Raw genomic sequence first — 16,766 nt, 5'->3', positions numbered from 1 at the left:
TGTTTTAAAGTGTTTTAGTGCTTTTGTTTGCTGCCCTGGGCTCCTACTCAGAGGAAGGGAAGGATTTCAATCAATCAATCAATCAAACACTCTGTTTCCAACAGCAGTCGGCCTCTGGAAAGCTCACAAACCAACAACCCTGACTTCTAGTTTTCCCCCAGCTATACTCTGCCTCTGAACATGGAGGTTCCATTCAGAGATTTGATAGGCCCTTCCATTCAGCTGTTGACAGGCCTATTCTCCAGGAAATTGCCAGTCGTTTTAAAAGTTATCTAAGCTTCTGGCTGCCATAACCACCCAGTAGGATCCAGTGGCTTTGTGTTGTCTTAAGCTGCAATCCAATACATATTTACCTGGGAGTAAGTCCCATTGAACCCAATGGAGCTTACTTCTGAGTAGACATGTACTGAACTGCAGCCTTAGTCTCTTTGGTTTCTGCTGCCACGACGTTTCAGCATACCACAATCTTGCTATACTCATCAGAGGACATAGAGCAAGTATTAACAGGCTTGAGATCAGCTATAAGAAGCGCTTCTTCCTAAAGGCAAGCACGCGAGGGTTAAAGATGGAGAGTGAAAAGAGGGCTATTGAAAGCAGAGGCAAGAAAATGTAGCTGCGCAAAGGCTGACCTTTGCGGGGAAGATCCCAAGAGAACAATTCAGTCAAGGAGCCGGACCTGGCCTCTTTACCACGACAATCTCAGCGAGCAATACAACATCCCTCCCCCCAGCTGGCTGGTCACGTCCCACCCTTTACAAGAGAGGTCAGCCTGTACTGCCCCGTCTTTCCTATGGCATTGTGACCTCAGCCAGGCGACCTTTACAACACGGGACAGCGCACGGACAGAGACTTCCGGAGCGTAGCTGCGATCCACGGTCAGATGCAGGAAATACAGCTGGCACGAGTGGAAGGGGTGCCCAAAGAGGCTAGGAAGTGAGGGAGCTGTCCTCTATCGTGTAGCAACTAGGATGTGTGTGTGTTGCTTTTCCGTAGATATGATGATGATAAAGAAAGCCATTTTAAGGTTTGAAAAAAGATCCACAATACTGATTTTAAATGTCTGCTGCGCAATTTCTAACATTTACATGCTGTTAAAACAGCCGATTCCAAACTCTTTAAATGATTAACGTCAAAGCAGAGACAGTTGAGGTGCTTTGAAAAATATTTGAAAACCAAGGGAATAATTCACTAGAAAATTCAGCAAAAGCAGGTAGAAGTTACTTATGGATGGTGCATAGTACTAGAAGAAATTTTTACGCATGAAACAAAAATAATCAGCAAAACGCACCTTTCCTCAGTTTACTGTATTTTATTTGACACTTTTAGAAGATCACAGTATTCAGAAGATGCAACAGTGACAAGCTGCGATCTCCTCCACAACTTACCGAGGTTTGCAGTCTTGCGCAGTGATTTAGATCTCAATGACCAATATTTTATTTTTTTACAATATATTTGAAGAGTCATCCAAGCAAAGATGAATATTGTAGTATTATGCCCAATCACCTGTACACAATGTGCTGTGGATTATTAGGAGTGTAAATAATGCAGTTTGCCATTGCAATTACATCACTGCAAGTTAAAAATTACATCATTTAATAATATATTCAAATGCTTATTTGGAAGTACTGCACAGTGCTTAGAACATTTGTTGTGGCATCTTTAACAGTACTGGGATGGTTCCAATTTAACACTGCAGTCCTGTATCTGCCTACCTTAATGAGAACTGTAGGGCTTACCTCTGTGTAGATATGTATAGGATTGCACTCTACCTTAGTTGAACTTAGGTCCCATTGAAATCAATGTGGAATGTTAGCCATGACTTGAGTTGTACCATTGATTTCAATCGGAACTACATTCAACTTAATCAGGATCCTCCAGCCCATTGCATTTTACAAACTCTGCCATGATCTTTAATTTCTACACTTAAGTTAAGCCACTTTGATTTTCCATGGTTTTGCTCAGACAAGAAACTTCCATTAAAAGCAATTGGAGTTTTGCTACAAGGGTGTAAGTTTGCATCTCTCTAATACCACAGAGAGCACAACTTTTCCCTTAAATTTCTATTGATCAAGGCCTGCAAAAACCCTGTAGCAGAAAACATTTAATATCATCTCTATGGAAACGTGTGTTTCCTACTCTCATCTGGATTGCTTCTACTAACTTCACAGATGGGGTAAATTTTACTTTTCAGTGAACTTTCATGTGTCACTTACTTTAAATGTAGCATAGGGTTCACACTAAAGGTTGTAGTTACAGCATCACGTTCTATATCTATTTCTATATGTTTCCATTAGACAACCAAACCTAGATTGGCAATTATATGGGAGAGTAGGGATAGATTCTGAGCAGTAGAGAGCATGCCTAGCAAAATTATACTCCCTTGTTTTGGGCTGAGGAAGATGGGATGGGGAAAAGTACTTTAAAAAATGCAAATCTCACAATAATGGTAGCAGCGCTTTTTAAACCAGTTACTGAAGTTTGATTATATTTAAATATTTACTGTAGATAACAGGCAGTGAATCACTGTTCAGTAGCCCAAAAAGTACTCCAGCCAACATATATGCAATTGCCCTAATTTCACATACTCCAGTGGGATTCAGCTAGCAAGTATACAAGCTTAGGTGGTTTGTTAGCTGCACTACATATTTCTAAAGAGCTGCAGCCATCCACGAGTCATCTCCCTTCATTGGCTGCAAGCATACCAAGCAGATTAATTCCCCTGATTTAATCAGATCAGATACCCACATACCTCTATCCAAAAAAAGTTATTTCTTGTAAATTAGTGTTCTGCCAAGTAAAATTTACCTCTCACCTAGATTAATGTAACTGTCTTACTGTCCAAATGGAATAATCTTTATGCAGATATTTAGGAGATGGGATGAAAATCTTAAAAGTTTTGCATGATAATTTTCTGGAAAATTCAGACTAAAATCTCAGAACTGCGAAGTTACCGTGCTTTTGACCTGGAATGATAGCTATTTCAATACACAAATGAGCAATTAATGAAGATTAGTTAATACACAAAATGTTTACACATACTTTTGTTCAGAGAAAATAAAGGGCAAGGAGTGTTATAGCGTACTTTACAGTGTTCTTCCACACAGAAAGTGGAATCATGCTTCTAATCAATATATGAGAGAAAAACCCCATCTTTAAAAACAATATAGAGGTAATGGCTAAAAACAAGCTAGTGAGGATATGTTCAGAAACATATCCTAGAATACAGGTTCCCAAACTGTGGTTCGTGAGCTTCATTCAGGTGGTGCTGCATGTCCATATTAAATATTCATATGATTTTTATTGTATTTTTATTTATTTCATGTCTTAGATTGTACTTTTATGGTATTACAGTCTGAGTTCTAAGGAATGTGAGTTGTAATACACCAAAATACAATATAAGAAATAATAAAAATGCAATTAAAAATCACAGCATCTAACACAGCACATTACAATTACTAAAACAGAAAAAATATTAAGTGGTCTGGCAAGACCCTCGGCGATTTCAAGTGGTCCATAGGGGAAAATGTTTTGGAACTGCTGTGCTAGAAGAATAAAAATTACACACTTTTATGTTTTTCTGTGTGAAACAAAGGGGAGTAACATATTAAGAGCTGGTTAGTCCATTTCTTGCCTTGAATATATGACCTAAATTGAGGACTGGTCATTAAGCTTTTGGATAGGAAAAACAGAACCAAACAAGGTCCTTTATTAGACAGAAGAAAGTGAACAAGCGTATAAAGATGGTGCTCAGCTGCTGTAAAGGATCAGAAATGACTGATAGTTACAGGAATAAAGGCTGGAAAGTGTCTCAAGAAATTCTCACTACTAGAGATATACTTCTCCATGTCCTCCTGAGAGAACCTCCCCGCTCCAAGCTTCCAAAAGTCAGGACTTCAGAGCCTTTTGTAATGATTGCTTAGGAGTTCCTATAGAATGAAATCTCTTCCCAACACACAGTTATCTGAAGGGCACCTTTACTCATTTCCTTATGACAGCAATGTCCCTCAGTCACTAATTTGCCTCTGCATTTTCTAACACTTAGAACAGCCTCTCTTTCAGCACCAGTTCCAGGCTTTGGACAAGATCTTCTGAGCAGGTCCTCTCTCTGAGTAGATTCACCACCTCCTCCCCACTATTGTTGAAGTTGCCCGTTCATTTGCCTTTCTCTGGACCAAGTTTGCACCACTATCCAATGGGAGACAACGAGGTGGAAGGTGATTTCTGCTCCTTTGGTTATTGATCACTCAGAGGGGGCAGGTGACCAGGAACCAGCAGTAAAAAAGGGAGAAAAGCAGCAGGGCCAGAGGGTCCAGGGATTGATTGTGGGCTTCTTGCTGATGCATAGGCCTTGGCAGGTACCCAGTTATACCAAGCCCTGATTCTGGCCCTGCTCCTTCGACTGAAGGTACAAGAATGCAACCAGTGGAACAATGTGATTCCAAGACAAATGGGATGCTGGTAAGAGTCATGTCACACACCAAGGAAGCTCTGTGTTATAAGATGGTCATATGACTCCCAGGCAGCAATAATATTTCCAAGACTTGGGAAGTAGATTTCAAAATAGCCGGTTAGAAGAGGAAGCAGACCAAAAGAAGTTGCTCTGTTGCCTACCCCCAGGACTCAACCATACATCATTTGAGTCCATACTAAGCAATCTGTGTCATTATAGCTTGCCATGACGTTTGCAGTTTGTTCTAGTCTAGTAGGTGCCTGCGCAACTGGTAACTCATCAAACCCAATTTGGCGCACCAGCCATGTATTGTGGCCTGTCTGGTACTTGGGAATGCCTCTTTTTTAAAGTACCAGGCAAGCAGCCAATTCAGATGGTTTACTGAATGCTGGGCCTCCATATGTGGCTGGTGGCCTGTGCTTAGCCTGAAGGGTCAAAAATTGTGTAGGCATAAATCTAGCAATAAAGAGATGTCATTGAAATAAAATATTGGCTTTGAAACAGGAGAAATGTCCCAGATTTAGGAGAGAAGGCTTTACACACAGAAGGACTTTATCCGTTATCATTCCTATGCATTACTTGAACTGGGGTTGTTAAAGCAAAAAGAATTAACAGCCCAAGAGTGTGTCTGAATGCTATTATTTGCATAGCAAGAAGAGTGTGGTATTGTCTGACACTCCTTTCCCCTTATTATAAGCTCAGCATTATGCATTTCATATCTTGCCATCTTTAAAAGCCTATAATTACTGCAGCAGACTGAGAAACTATGTTATTTAAAATTAACCACTGAATGCAAATCAACAGGGATAAAGAGCATTCTGTACAAGAAAATAGCACTTTAGAAAGAAAGCATCTGTACAATATTTAAATATTGTATATACATCACATAATTTTGTTCATAGCTCATCACTTATTTGTAAACCATGAGAGGCCACACACTTACACAGAGAAAAATAAATTAAGCATTTTTCTGTAAAACACAGCGGATAGAATGAAAAAAAAGGAATGCCAGCATGCACACTTTCTAATTATTCCAGTAGAATAATTATTTAAGGAACAGAAAGCTAGATACTGTGACTAGAATTATCCAGTCCATCCCTTTGATAGCTAATTCAGCAAAGCTTTTCCACATTCTGTCCAGGAATTATATAATAGATATAATGCAAAGGGGTCCCATTTTAAATTCTTCACTGAAATTTTAAAACATTTGCACAATGCATACCTGGACCCTAAAATATGACTGAAATGCCTGACAAAGAATCTTTAGTTTTTAAAAGTAAAAGGATTCTATGGCTTGTCAGTCATGCACAGCTAATAGAAAGAAGATTTAACTACACAATTAACGTGGTGTCTTAAAAGCATAATGGATTTCAGTGGATCACAATCTATTTCCTAAGTGTTGGTGGGGGGGAAATGACTGCTTTTTCCATTGGCGTTGAGGGCGTCTGGCTTGAAATCTAGTATTTCTGCAAATACTACATATCAAAAGCCCTGTATTGTGGGCTTTAGACTGCATGGCATGCAGACTGCCTCCCTACTGTGAGTTGCTAGTCTGGAATGACCCACCACATGAAAAAGTGTATTTTCACTATGCCATCCCTAATTACATTTAGTAGATTTCTCATGGTGTGTAGTAATACTGAACTGCAGACATTGGGCCATTCCAGACAGTTGCCACATGGAGGTGGCAGCTGTATCATACAATTTAAAGCAACTTCTGTGTGTATTGGGTGCTTAGGTTCAGCTTCTCTAATTCATACTGGGAAGGGATCCACATTGTCACCTAAAGCTTTTGAGAATTTTGAAGCTGGCAGTGTTCAATATCTATGTCATGTTCTTTTCTTAACTGGTGTGTCTTTAGGGGATGGAGGAGTCTCGTATCTTGTCTCTTGGAAGCCACCAAACAATATTCAGAGAAATGGTGTTTGTGCTCCCTCTTCTGGCCAGATGTAACACCACTTTATTTTCCCTCCCCTTTTATTTCATGCTGACAAAGATCTCCTGGCAATTTTGCAGGCACGAGTTTTAAGCTTCTTCTTGATATAGTTTATCACAGAAATGAAGAAGCTGTAAGGAGGAAAGCTGGAAATGGCACTCTTCAGAAGAGAAACATGTAGCCTATGGGTATACAATTACGAGGGAAGATAAAAGGAAAGCAAATATTGTGAATGCAAATTAATGACAAGTAACTACACTCTATATAGTTGTGGATGTAATACCCAGTGGGTTTTTTCCTCCAGATCATACAATAGAATAGTAGAGTTGGAAGGGGCCTATAAGGCCATTGAGTCTAACCCCCTGCTTAATGCAGGAATCCAACTTAAAGCATGCCTGACATATAGTTATATAACTCTGTCCTGTAAGTATATATTTTATATAACTATTATAGTTATTCAGAATAGTTCTGAATAAGTATAAAGCCTTATATAGTCCTTTCACAAACAGGTGAAATAAGATTGTCCAATATAAAGTTAACACTTTTACTGGATCTCACTTTCTAAGACCAACACAGTAATATTTCCTGATACTTATGAGAGAGGTAATGAAAATGGCTCTTAGCTTTCTCTAACCTGAGAAAAGAGGGGCTTTCTGGATAGTGACTGCTACCATACCCCCTTGTTTCTTTTGCATGAGGTCTGCCCAATAGCTACCTGGAAGTTAAAAATGATTAAAAATCCCTATCGGCCACATGATGTCCAAAAGTAAAATGTGAGGTGGGAACAAACTGAAATTGCAGAAAACGGTTGAGAAGAGAGACTTTTGCAAAACTTCTTTATCCAAGGAACAAAAAAAAGAGGAAAAATGTTAATTAACCCAGGAATAGCCCTCCCGATATTGGGCTATAATTCCCATCATCTCTGACTGGGCCATCTAACCAGGGACTATGGGAGTTGGAAGGCCACAGGAGCCTTCCCTGGATTAATCAGCTAGATTAATGCTTGGAGAAGATGCAGTGAAATCAATGGGACTTAAGTTAGCATGATTAACCTGTTCCACTGGTTTCAATGGGTGTACTCTAAGGATCACCAAGTCTGGATCCAACACATTGTTTTTAATATAGCTACTTATAAAAACTGCAGATGGCAAACATCGCCCCTCCTATTCTCTTGCTCAGGAGGGGGATGCCTGCCATGATACATGTGTGTATTATCTCCTAGTTAGAAAAGTATACTTCTTGCAATAGTTTGTGAATGCATTGCAAATTCAATTGATAGATTAATTAAAATCTCTTTAACTGGGCTGAAACTTTACCAAATCTGTTTCATGGCTTGGAATTTTGTTAAAACAAAAGCAAAAGCCACCAAACCCAATCATCAACAAGCAAATGTACTTTGCCTGGGTAGTAAGTGCTATTCATTTGTATTCTAAAATGAAAGGCTAGATATTTGAACTCTAGCATTAATATTAAAGCATATAAATAAGAGAGGTCTGGTTTTAAAACTGCTAAACACCTTTAAATCTCCACTTATAATTAACAACAGCAGCTGTAGCATATCAGCACTTTGGAGGGCAACTTCATTTAGTGCTGCAGTGATGACTATCCTAAGCAGTCCATTGATAATTGAGATAGCCTGCTGTTTGCTATATTAGAGTCTTAAATGCAAGAATGCGAGATTTGTTATTTTGGGCCCCAAATACAGCACATATGGAATACTTCAATTTCCAAATCAAGAGGGCAGTGATATTTCAATGACTAATTCTCATCATGTCCTTAGCCATTTTGGATTGTTCAGTTTCATGTTTAGCATTTGATAACCATGTAATTCAGACTCTTGAACAGATCATTTCAAGAACAAAAGGTGCCTGACGTTTGCCTTCCAATGGTTCTCTTTAACTGTCACCAAAACAGATTTGAATTTTAGCCACATGAGAAATGAGATAACAGAGCATTAAAATAATAGGTGATAGGGAAGAAAAGAGTATTAGTAGTTTAGGAAATCAATACCAGCTTTGACACTTTTAGAAGTGGCAACATCAATTGCCATGGCTTTAATCTCAGTGTCCCCAAATTGCATTAGCGTTTTGATCTCCCTCCTGCTCGGCACACATATATCAGTTCCTGTGAGATCCAGGCGGAGTGTGCCACACTTTTTTACTCCTGGCTCTGTGATGAAACTGACATTATCATGTTCCGAGCTGTAGATATTGATCACGATGACCAGCTGCGAAGGCTTGGCAGGTGTATAACTGCGTGAAACAGTCTCCCCAAGAGCCACTGACTGGTCAGCAGAGATGAATTTGTCAAAGACATCCGTGCACCAGCGTGTGCCATCTTTAACTAGTAGCTTTTCTGTAGGATGCTTTCCTTCCACATAACGATTCAGGACCCCTACCCCATAGGTTAGGGGAGAGCGGCGTACTTTAATGACAGCTGGATCCAGACCAAATAAGACCGCTCCCTTGAGGATAGTGAGCCCCACATCCTGAGGAATTATGATTCGGCATTTTGAGCCAAAAGCATTTTGGACAGCTTGTTGGAGTAGTGGAGCTTCAGCAAATCCACCCACGAGGAAGAGGAACTTCACATTAGTTACTTCTGGCTTTTCAAACAGATCACCTTAGCAAAGAAGGAAATCCACAGGGTGAGAAAAATCAGAAAAATAATACCTTTACTAGGATCAATTAAAACAATCTACAAATGACAAAAACAAAATTAAATGTAATCTCATGAGAGGAATCCAGTATGTTGTGTAAGATGACAGTGCAAAGAAATCAAAACGGCCCCAAACGCCCTTCAAAATCTAGAATAATGGCATTATCATAACTCTGTTGGCTTTGAATATTACTTGGTATCTCAAATATTTCTTTTATACCTCTCTATTTCACTGAATGAAGTAATTGAAAGATCAGCAGTACAGCTGCAAGTTTTAATCAGTTTAAATTGACAAATCAATCACTTAAAACTTAGGTAGTTAGGCATTTTTTTATGGCTGGCTTGCTTCCGATATGTTAACATAATAAGGAAATTAAAGATAGCCTTTCCTTCTAAAAGTAAATGACAGCTTATTATTGTTAAGCTGGAAGTTAACAATCATAATATACTTCTTCCAGTAACCTCAACAAGCAAAACTGATTAATCAACCAAATGATCAGTTAAAAAGCATAGTTGGCATCCAACTTTCTACTGAGTAGACCTACTGAAATTAATGGACCTAAGTTAGCCATGTTCATTAATTTCAACTGATCTACCCTTAAGTAGAACATTGGATACAAAATGATGTGACCAGGTAATAAAAAAATATTTACTCAGGTTGATAGCCCTAGCTGGAAGAGATGTAAAAATCAAGTAGGCCAGCCCCTCCATCCTCCAAAAAACTGTTGGTGGATTATTAACTCACTGAACTCTCAGAGCAAAACATGAACTTGAGAAGTTTAGTGGGTCCTGTGCAAGGGTGATGCTAATAGAGGGCACACAGATATGCACAAGGGTTCTGCATACCTCATCAGCCACATGAGAGCTGTTATGTACTATCAAGGTATCATATCATTATTGCCTTAAAACCTTGATTGTATCACTGGCAATTCAGACATTATATAGGAGCTTCTTTTCCACTAATGGGAGTCACCTAGTTGTGAGAAAATGCAACATGCAACCTGGCAGTTCATATGTCTCAGCCACAGCAAATTTCTCATTTAAAATGTATAACTGAAGATCATGCAAGTTGCTGTGGCTGAGATAAATGGCTAATTATTTTGCAGCCCTGGGCTCCTAGTGGGAGGAAGGACGGGATATAAAACTAATAACTAAATAACTAATTTTGACTATGGAAGTAGGTAACTCAGATTAGAGAAAATCCCCCCCCCAAAAAAAAATAATATGTGAAAAGCTGTAGCTCTGTATGCAAAAGGTCTCCACTTAAACATGTGGCTTCTCTAAAAAGGAGCAGGAAAAGGCTGCTGTCTGAATTTCTGGAGAGCTGCTGCCAGTCTGCGCATACAATGCTGTGTTGGATGGACTAATAACCTTCCTCTTACAACAAGCCTTTTAAGTAGAGGCCTTATCCCCGTCTGTGTCTGTGCTGGAATTGCTTTTTAAGATGTTTTAAAAGATGTTTTGTTTTAATATGTTTTACAGTATTTTGTTTTTAAGATGTTTTAAAATGCTTTTAGTGGTTTTGTTTGCCGCCCAGGGCTCCTTCTGGGAGGAAGGGCAGGATATAAATTTATTTACTGAGACGTTCACTGTTAACCTCATACTCACTATTGAAAGCTGTCTTATACTGTCAGACCATATATAATAATAATAATAATAACAACAACAACAACAACAATATAAGAAGAAGAAGAAGCAGTATAAAACAGCTTTGAATAGTGAGTATGAGATTAACAGTGAACTCAGTAAATTGAAATCAGATTATTCACGTGTACTATACTAATAAACTCAGTACTTTGGCTATATAAACTTGGTTTGGCTGCAGTAATGTACAACTGAGTGTATGAAATGACTTTCATTGTTCAATAATAATAGTTTATTGTATATAAGGCTGTCATTTGCATCATTTCGGAATGAGAAAAAATGGGATTGGGAGATTTCCAGTTTAATCATAATCGTATTTCCTTGGAAGCATTTCTCATCCCTTCTGGTAGATATGTTTAGGATTGCAGCACTGCCGTCTTCAGGCCGGGGTACACTAAATATTTGGCACTGAAGACATAAAATTAAAGCACAATCTAGCCAACATCTAGCCCCACCACAGTTTTCCAGATTCCATGGAGACAGAAGCCCTGTTCAAACATTACACCTGAACAGGTAATGGCAACACTAATAGGAACTATAGGGCCACGCATTCTAGCCACACTGTAAACATCCTCAGGTGTGAAGGTTCCAACTGAAGGTCTGGAGAGGCCTTCTAAGTGAGAGTGACTGAACATGGTAAGAAGCCTCCCCTTGAATGAGAGTCCTGATAGCACAGTGTTCCAGATTGTGGAGAAGATTCTAAGCATGTTCAGCTGAATGCCTTTAGAATCCCCCTTCAGACCTTCCCATGTTGAGGTAGAGCAGAAAGGAATGTTGTGACTGAGACTGGCGTGTACAGCTCCATGCTCTCTACATGTTTTGCCACTCCCTGTTCAGGCATAATAATTACTAAACCAAATCAAATCTGGAGTCTTGCTGTGTCCTAACGTAAAGCAAAGAGGCCAGATTGGGACAGAAGGAATGGAAAACCATTTTAAGGTTGTTGCTTTAAGAAGGGTTTTCTACACTATGCATTTATTTAACTTTGAAATCAATGGGATTGAAAATTGTTACCCACATCATGTTGTGACCTGTTTGTTTACTTTGCTGGGGGGGAGGGTGCTGGGATCTGGCTGGGGGTGGAATTAGAGACTCAAGTTAAAAGATTGTCAACAACCCAGAAGAATCAGGGATGGTGACTCTTTCATCCCAAGGTAAGAGATAATATAGAGACAGTAAAATTATCATTTCTGCTGTGTAGAAAAATCGCAGGGTCTCAAGAGAATCAGCCAGAATGGATAAAGACTGCAACAGTGGAACAGTGTAAGCAGAATTTTGAAGTAGAAGTCTCTGAATCTTGAATGTTCAATCTTTGTTAAATTTCTTTTTTTAAAAGCCTTTAGAAATTCTATATACCCTTGATACTTACTAAGATGTTGTATGATTTCATCAATGGTAGGCTTGAAGAGGGCATTCATTGCATCTGGACTCATCCTTAGCATTCCCTGCGATGACCATTTCACAAAATCTACACTGTAAAGAAGACATGATAAGAAAAATTGCTTTTAAAAGACTGCTGTCTGGTATTAAGGACAGAACAGAGCAGAATTTCTCTGAATTGCCTGTCCGTAGGACATTTCAAAAGAAAACAAAATAAAATATAAATTCCACATAAAAATAAAACACATTTAAAAGTACACATATAAGTGGACATAATATAAAATGTAGTATTTGTTTTGCTAAATAGAACTTTATTTTATTGTAATGTTTGAAAATAAAAATAAGGGTTGTACATGGCTAAATCAATACCCTGCACCTTCCTCCAAAGGCACCCAGGGCAGCAAACATAACAATACTAAAAAAACCAACAGCACTTTACATCAAGCAGAGCAACACACACACAGAGAGGGTGAACAAGAGTTGTATCCAATGGTGGCTTTGTGCTAGCAGGAAGCACTTCCACTTGCACAAGGCAGAGCACCCAATCTTCACTGACCACCCGCCCGCTATAACTCCTTCCCTACAAGTACACATGCTTCAAGCTACTCGAAGGAGTGGAGAACCATCTGGAAACACTATGGGACATGGCCTGGAGAACTGCAGGAGGTAGTGATCAGTGAAAATCTGGTGACACCACTGGATTACAATTCTTGGTGTGTGTGTGTTTCTTCTAGTTAATGTGAGGAGCTGACTTAACCAGCCATGAAACGCTGCTGACTTAGCCAACATAGTATTATTTCTATGACTTACTCATGCTAGATGTTGTTTCAAAAGGCTGGTAACGAAAGGAGACATGAGGTTCCAATCCTTACTGCGTAACCCCTGAGATGTTTTATTTGTGTCAGCTGAGGCCATGATACATCGGACATTTTCATCCAATGGGGGGGGGGAGGCAGGAACCACCCCCATGCTGAAGGCCATTTGTTTTTCTTTCTGTCAAGGCATCCAGCCTAAAGCCTACTGAAGACCTTTTTGTTCAAGAAGGTTTTCCCTGTGACCCTGTCATTTATGATATATTAACTGTATGCCTGTAGAAATGGTTTTAATTGTTTTCAGAACTGATATTTTATTTTTATCTTGTATATAGCTTTGATGGTCTCAGGCCATGTAATGGTTTATACATTTGATAGGTAGATTAGCAGCTGCATTCGGCAATTCCACAAACCTAACACTGAAAGGTAAAAAGTGAACTTTAGATATTGATCAGCTGATTAATTGTTGGGAATTAATTTTCTTCAGACTTACTTGGGCTGATCATTCCTTTTTGTGTGGCAATACACACGAGAACCTCTCTGGATCCTTTTAACTTCCCACTTACTTGCTTTTCCTTAAGGCATGTTCCACACTGTGTCCTCGGAATTTCTTGTAGTAATCAATGAATGAGAAAGGCAGAGTGATGTTGAGTGGATTAGTCCGGTCTGGGGCTGCTGCCCTCTTGCGTGATTCAAACGCGATCATCAGATCAACCCAGGCAGCAGGTCGCTTGATCTTAAATTGTTCAATAAAATCTTCTCCAAATATTTTACACAGGAGTTTTTCAAATTCATAGTCTACCCCTAAGGAACCATGTGGCCCACCTGCACCAGAGACAAATTGAATAGGTAATGGAACATATTGATTAAGGAATTATGCAGCCAAAATATATTTTTAAAATTTTCATGGGCATTGCAATATGCATTCTAAAATTAAGCCACAGGAAAACATGCTGGGTTCAGAAAGTAAAAATGAGACAAACTTAGAGCTGCAATCCTAAACACACTTACTAGGAATAAGTTCTGCTGAATTCAGGGAGACTATTATTGAGTAAGAGTGTTTAGAACATAAGAACATAAGAAGAGCCTGCTGGATCAGGCCAGTGGCCCATCTAGTCCAGCATCCTGTTCTCACAGTGGCCAACCAGGTGCCTGTCATTAGTTAAAAAAAAGCATGTCATTAGTAAAATTCAGATAAATGTGTTTGCTGGGAGTACTGTTTAGAACCCATATTGTACTATCATGCTTCCAAAGTGCAATAGCTTCCTATGCAGTTTGAGCTTAAAGGCACACTATGTAACTAATGTAAAGTGCAGTCTGGTTCAGATGCAGGGCTTCAATGCACTATGTATAATCCCTTCTCCCTTTCCTGAAGCTCCTGTCTCTCGTCTTCTGGTCCCAACCCCTCATGAAACTTCAGGGTCTCCCTTCTCTCTTTGATTGCCAGGGCCTCTTGCCTTTCCTGCAAAACTATTGGGGAAGTAGGTTAAATAAAAACAATCACAAATGTATTTAATATTGTAATTTCCCACCCTTTCTTAGTCCAGAATCCGAGTGCCCTTCGTACACTTCTGTGAACAATGTCATCACTTCATTTAATAAAAGTGAAATTTAAGCATTTGAAACTTTACCAGTTGCCTTGTAAAGTTCCTTTAGGTGTCCTTCAGGTAATCTGATCTGGTGGACAGTCACATCAACTGTCCCTCCTCCACTATCGACAACTATGTAACGGTCGCCTGTTAATGCAAGAGCAATAGTAAGGCACAGCTTGTGTTAGGGTCAAATGATATGCTTTAAGTTTTTGCACAGATGACACTATTAATATGTCTAGCCAACAGCCGTGAACATCTTTTATTCTGTGTGCTAGTTTACTGTCTAAAGAAGCCGAGCAGAGATTGATAACAGAAGTTAAAATGTGAAATGCAGCACATTGGACAGATTTATTAAGCACAGACATCTGAAGAATGCAACTAAACAATAAACAGAATGGGCCACCTTGCCTGCATTACAATGTTTTTAAAATGCACAGATGCAAGAGTGTGACTTTATAAGGCTGATATTATGTGAGTTGAATTAAGACGAGTGACAATTCATTTTTTTGAAGATGCTGTGCTTGTATTCATACCTGAAAAAGAGCCCTGCAGTCTCTTGTTCCTGGATGAGAAGCCCTAATCCTGCTGCCACTGCCTTTCTCATCATCACAGCCTTGGACCTATAACCAATTTGTCCCCTAGACATTTAAAGCTAGCTAGGATTGGTTGGAACAGCAACATGTTGCAATTCCCAGCATTTATTTATTTCACTTATATCCAGTCTTTCCTTCAAGGAACTCAAGATGGTGTACATGTGTCTCTCCCCTCCCCCTTTTATCCTCACAACAACCCTGTGAGGTAGGTTAGGCTAAAAGACAGGGACTTGCCCAGGATAACCCAGTAAACTTCATGACTCAGTGGGGATTTGAACCCTGGTTTCCCAGGCCCTAGTCCAGGTGTGGGGAACTTTTGGCCTCCAGATGGTGCTCATGGAGGAAAAGGCTATCGGTGACTACTAGCCATGATCTGCCTCCATAGGTGGAGGCAGTATGCTTCCAAATACCAGTTGCTGGAAACTGCAGGAGGGGGAGAGTGCTCTTTGCACTCAGGTCCTGCTTGCAGGTTTCCCATGGACAACTGGTTGGCCACTGGGAGAATAGGATGCTGGATTAGGTGAGCCATTGGACTGACCCAGCAGGATCTTCTTATGTTCTTAACAAAAACTCCCATTAGCACCAGCAAGCACGGCCAATGTCCAGGGATTATAGGAGTTGTAGTTCAGCAGCATCTGCAGGGCCAAAGGTTCCTCACACCTGCCTTAGTCCAACACAGTCTAGCATCTACACCACACTGGCTCCCTTTTGTGGAGCACTGATGCTTTCTCTCTCTCTCTCTCTCTCTCTCCTAGCCTTAAATGGACAGATAACGATTGCCTTTAGGCACCTCAGTGCCAGGCCGTGTCAAGAGTAGTAGGTGGCAAGGAGGAAGAACAGCTTAGGCAAGTAGAGCAGGAGCTGGGTTTGAATACATATTTCCAAAGCTGACTGAAAATAGCCATCTGCATTTCTCAGAAGGGAATTGCTTTGGTTAATTCTCTGGTTTCACATGTGACTCTTTGCCAAGGTCTACTGCACAGGAGGAGGGCCACAGGGATGTAAAACATGTGCTACTCCAGGTGGTGGTGGTAGTGCTTGTATTTTATCACATGATTTCATTAGTATGCCTCTATCGTCACTGGTGTACTCTACAACTGGATTTTGTTTACTGGTTTATGTTTCTTTGTATTTGTACTTGAAAACAATAAAGTATATTTACCAAAAAAAGATGAATTACTCAATTGGTATCTTTTTTAAAAAATATGCAACTTTCAGGCTAAGGCAGGAGCTTGCTTTTTGGCTACAACTGCTCAGAGTGTCTTAAAAGCAGCAAGCAATTTTGCAGAGAACATACTGTTGGGAGCAATATAAAATCAGCATGAGCAGAGGTGATTCAGGAAAGGAAGCTACCTTCCTCCAACTCCGACCAGATCTCTCCTATGACATTTTCAACCAAAAAAGTACGGCTCTGCCTGTTACGCCGGATGTGTTCTTTAGCTGAAGGATGACAGAGAAAAGATAACTAATTATAAGAAAGCATGAACAAGCTGAATATGTATGCTACAGGAAGCAAAATGCAAGAACGCTGAATGAAAGCTGGCTAATCAGCATTTTGCTATGCGCTTGTCCTAATGTTTTGAGGATAAAAGCCACGACCCCAACTCATAGACATTCCCTTAATTCTTACAACAAATGGACTCCAAACAAGGCAATACTAGTGGCTGAAGGCTTTTAACTGAACAAACTGCAATCTATGTT

The 16,766-nt window shown here is 39.7% G+C and overlaps 1 protein-coding gene across 3 annotated transcripts in view; it reads right to left on the bottom strand.

Moving 5' to 3' along the window:
* Positions 1-1,299: 1,299 nt before the first annotated feature.
* Positions 1,300-16,766, bottom strand: part of HSPA12A (heat shock protein family A (Hsp70) member 12A) — a 96,256-nt gene continuing 80,789 nt past the window's right edge. For all 3 annotated transcript variants that reach the window (XM_061635900.1, XM_061635898.1, XM_061635899.1), the window contains exons 8-12: positions 16,419-16,505; positions 14,512-14,616; positions 13,447-13,705; positions 12,058-12,161; positions 1,300-9,008 (exon numbers count right to left, since the gene is read on the bottom strand). In XM_061635900.1, the coding sequence (XP_061491884.1) occupies positions 8,374-9,008; positions 12,058-12,161; positions 13,447-13,705; positions 14,512-14,616; positions 16,419-16,505 (1,190 nt within the window). In that variant the 3' untranslated portion in view covers positions 1,300-8,373. The remainder of the gene's footprint in view (positions 9,009-12,057; positions 12,162-13,446; positions 13,706-14,511; positions 14,617-16,418; positions 16,506-16,766) is intronic.

This window comes from Rhineura floridana, chromosome 7, assembly GCF_030035675.1.
Source record: "Rhineura floridana isolate rRhiFlo1 chromosome 7, rRhiFlo1.hap2, whole genome shotgun sequence".
Taxonomy (NCBI): domain Eukaryota; kingdom Metazoa; phylum Chordata; class Lepidosauria; order Squamata; family Rhineuridae; genus Rhineura; species Rhineura floridana.
This window is presented reverse-complemented; position numbering and strand designations above follow the sequence as displayed.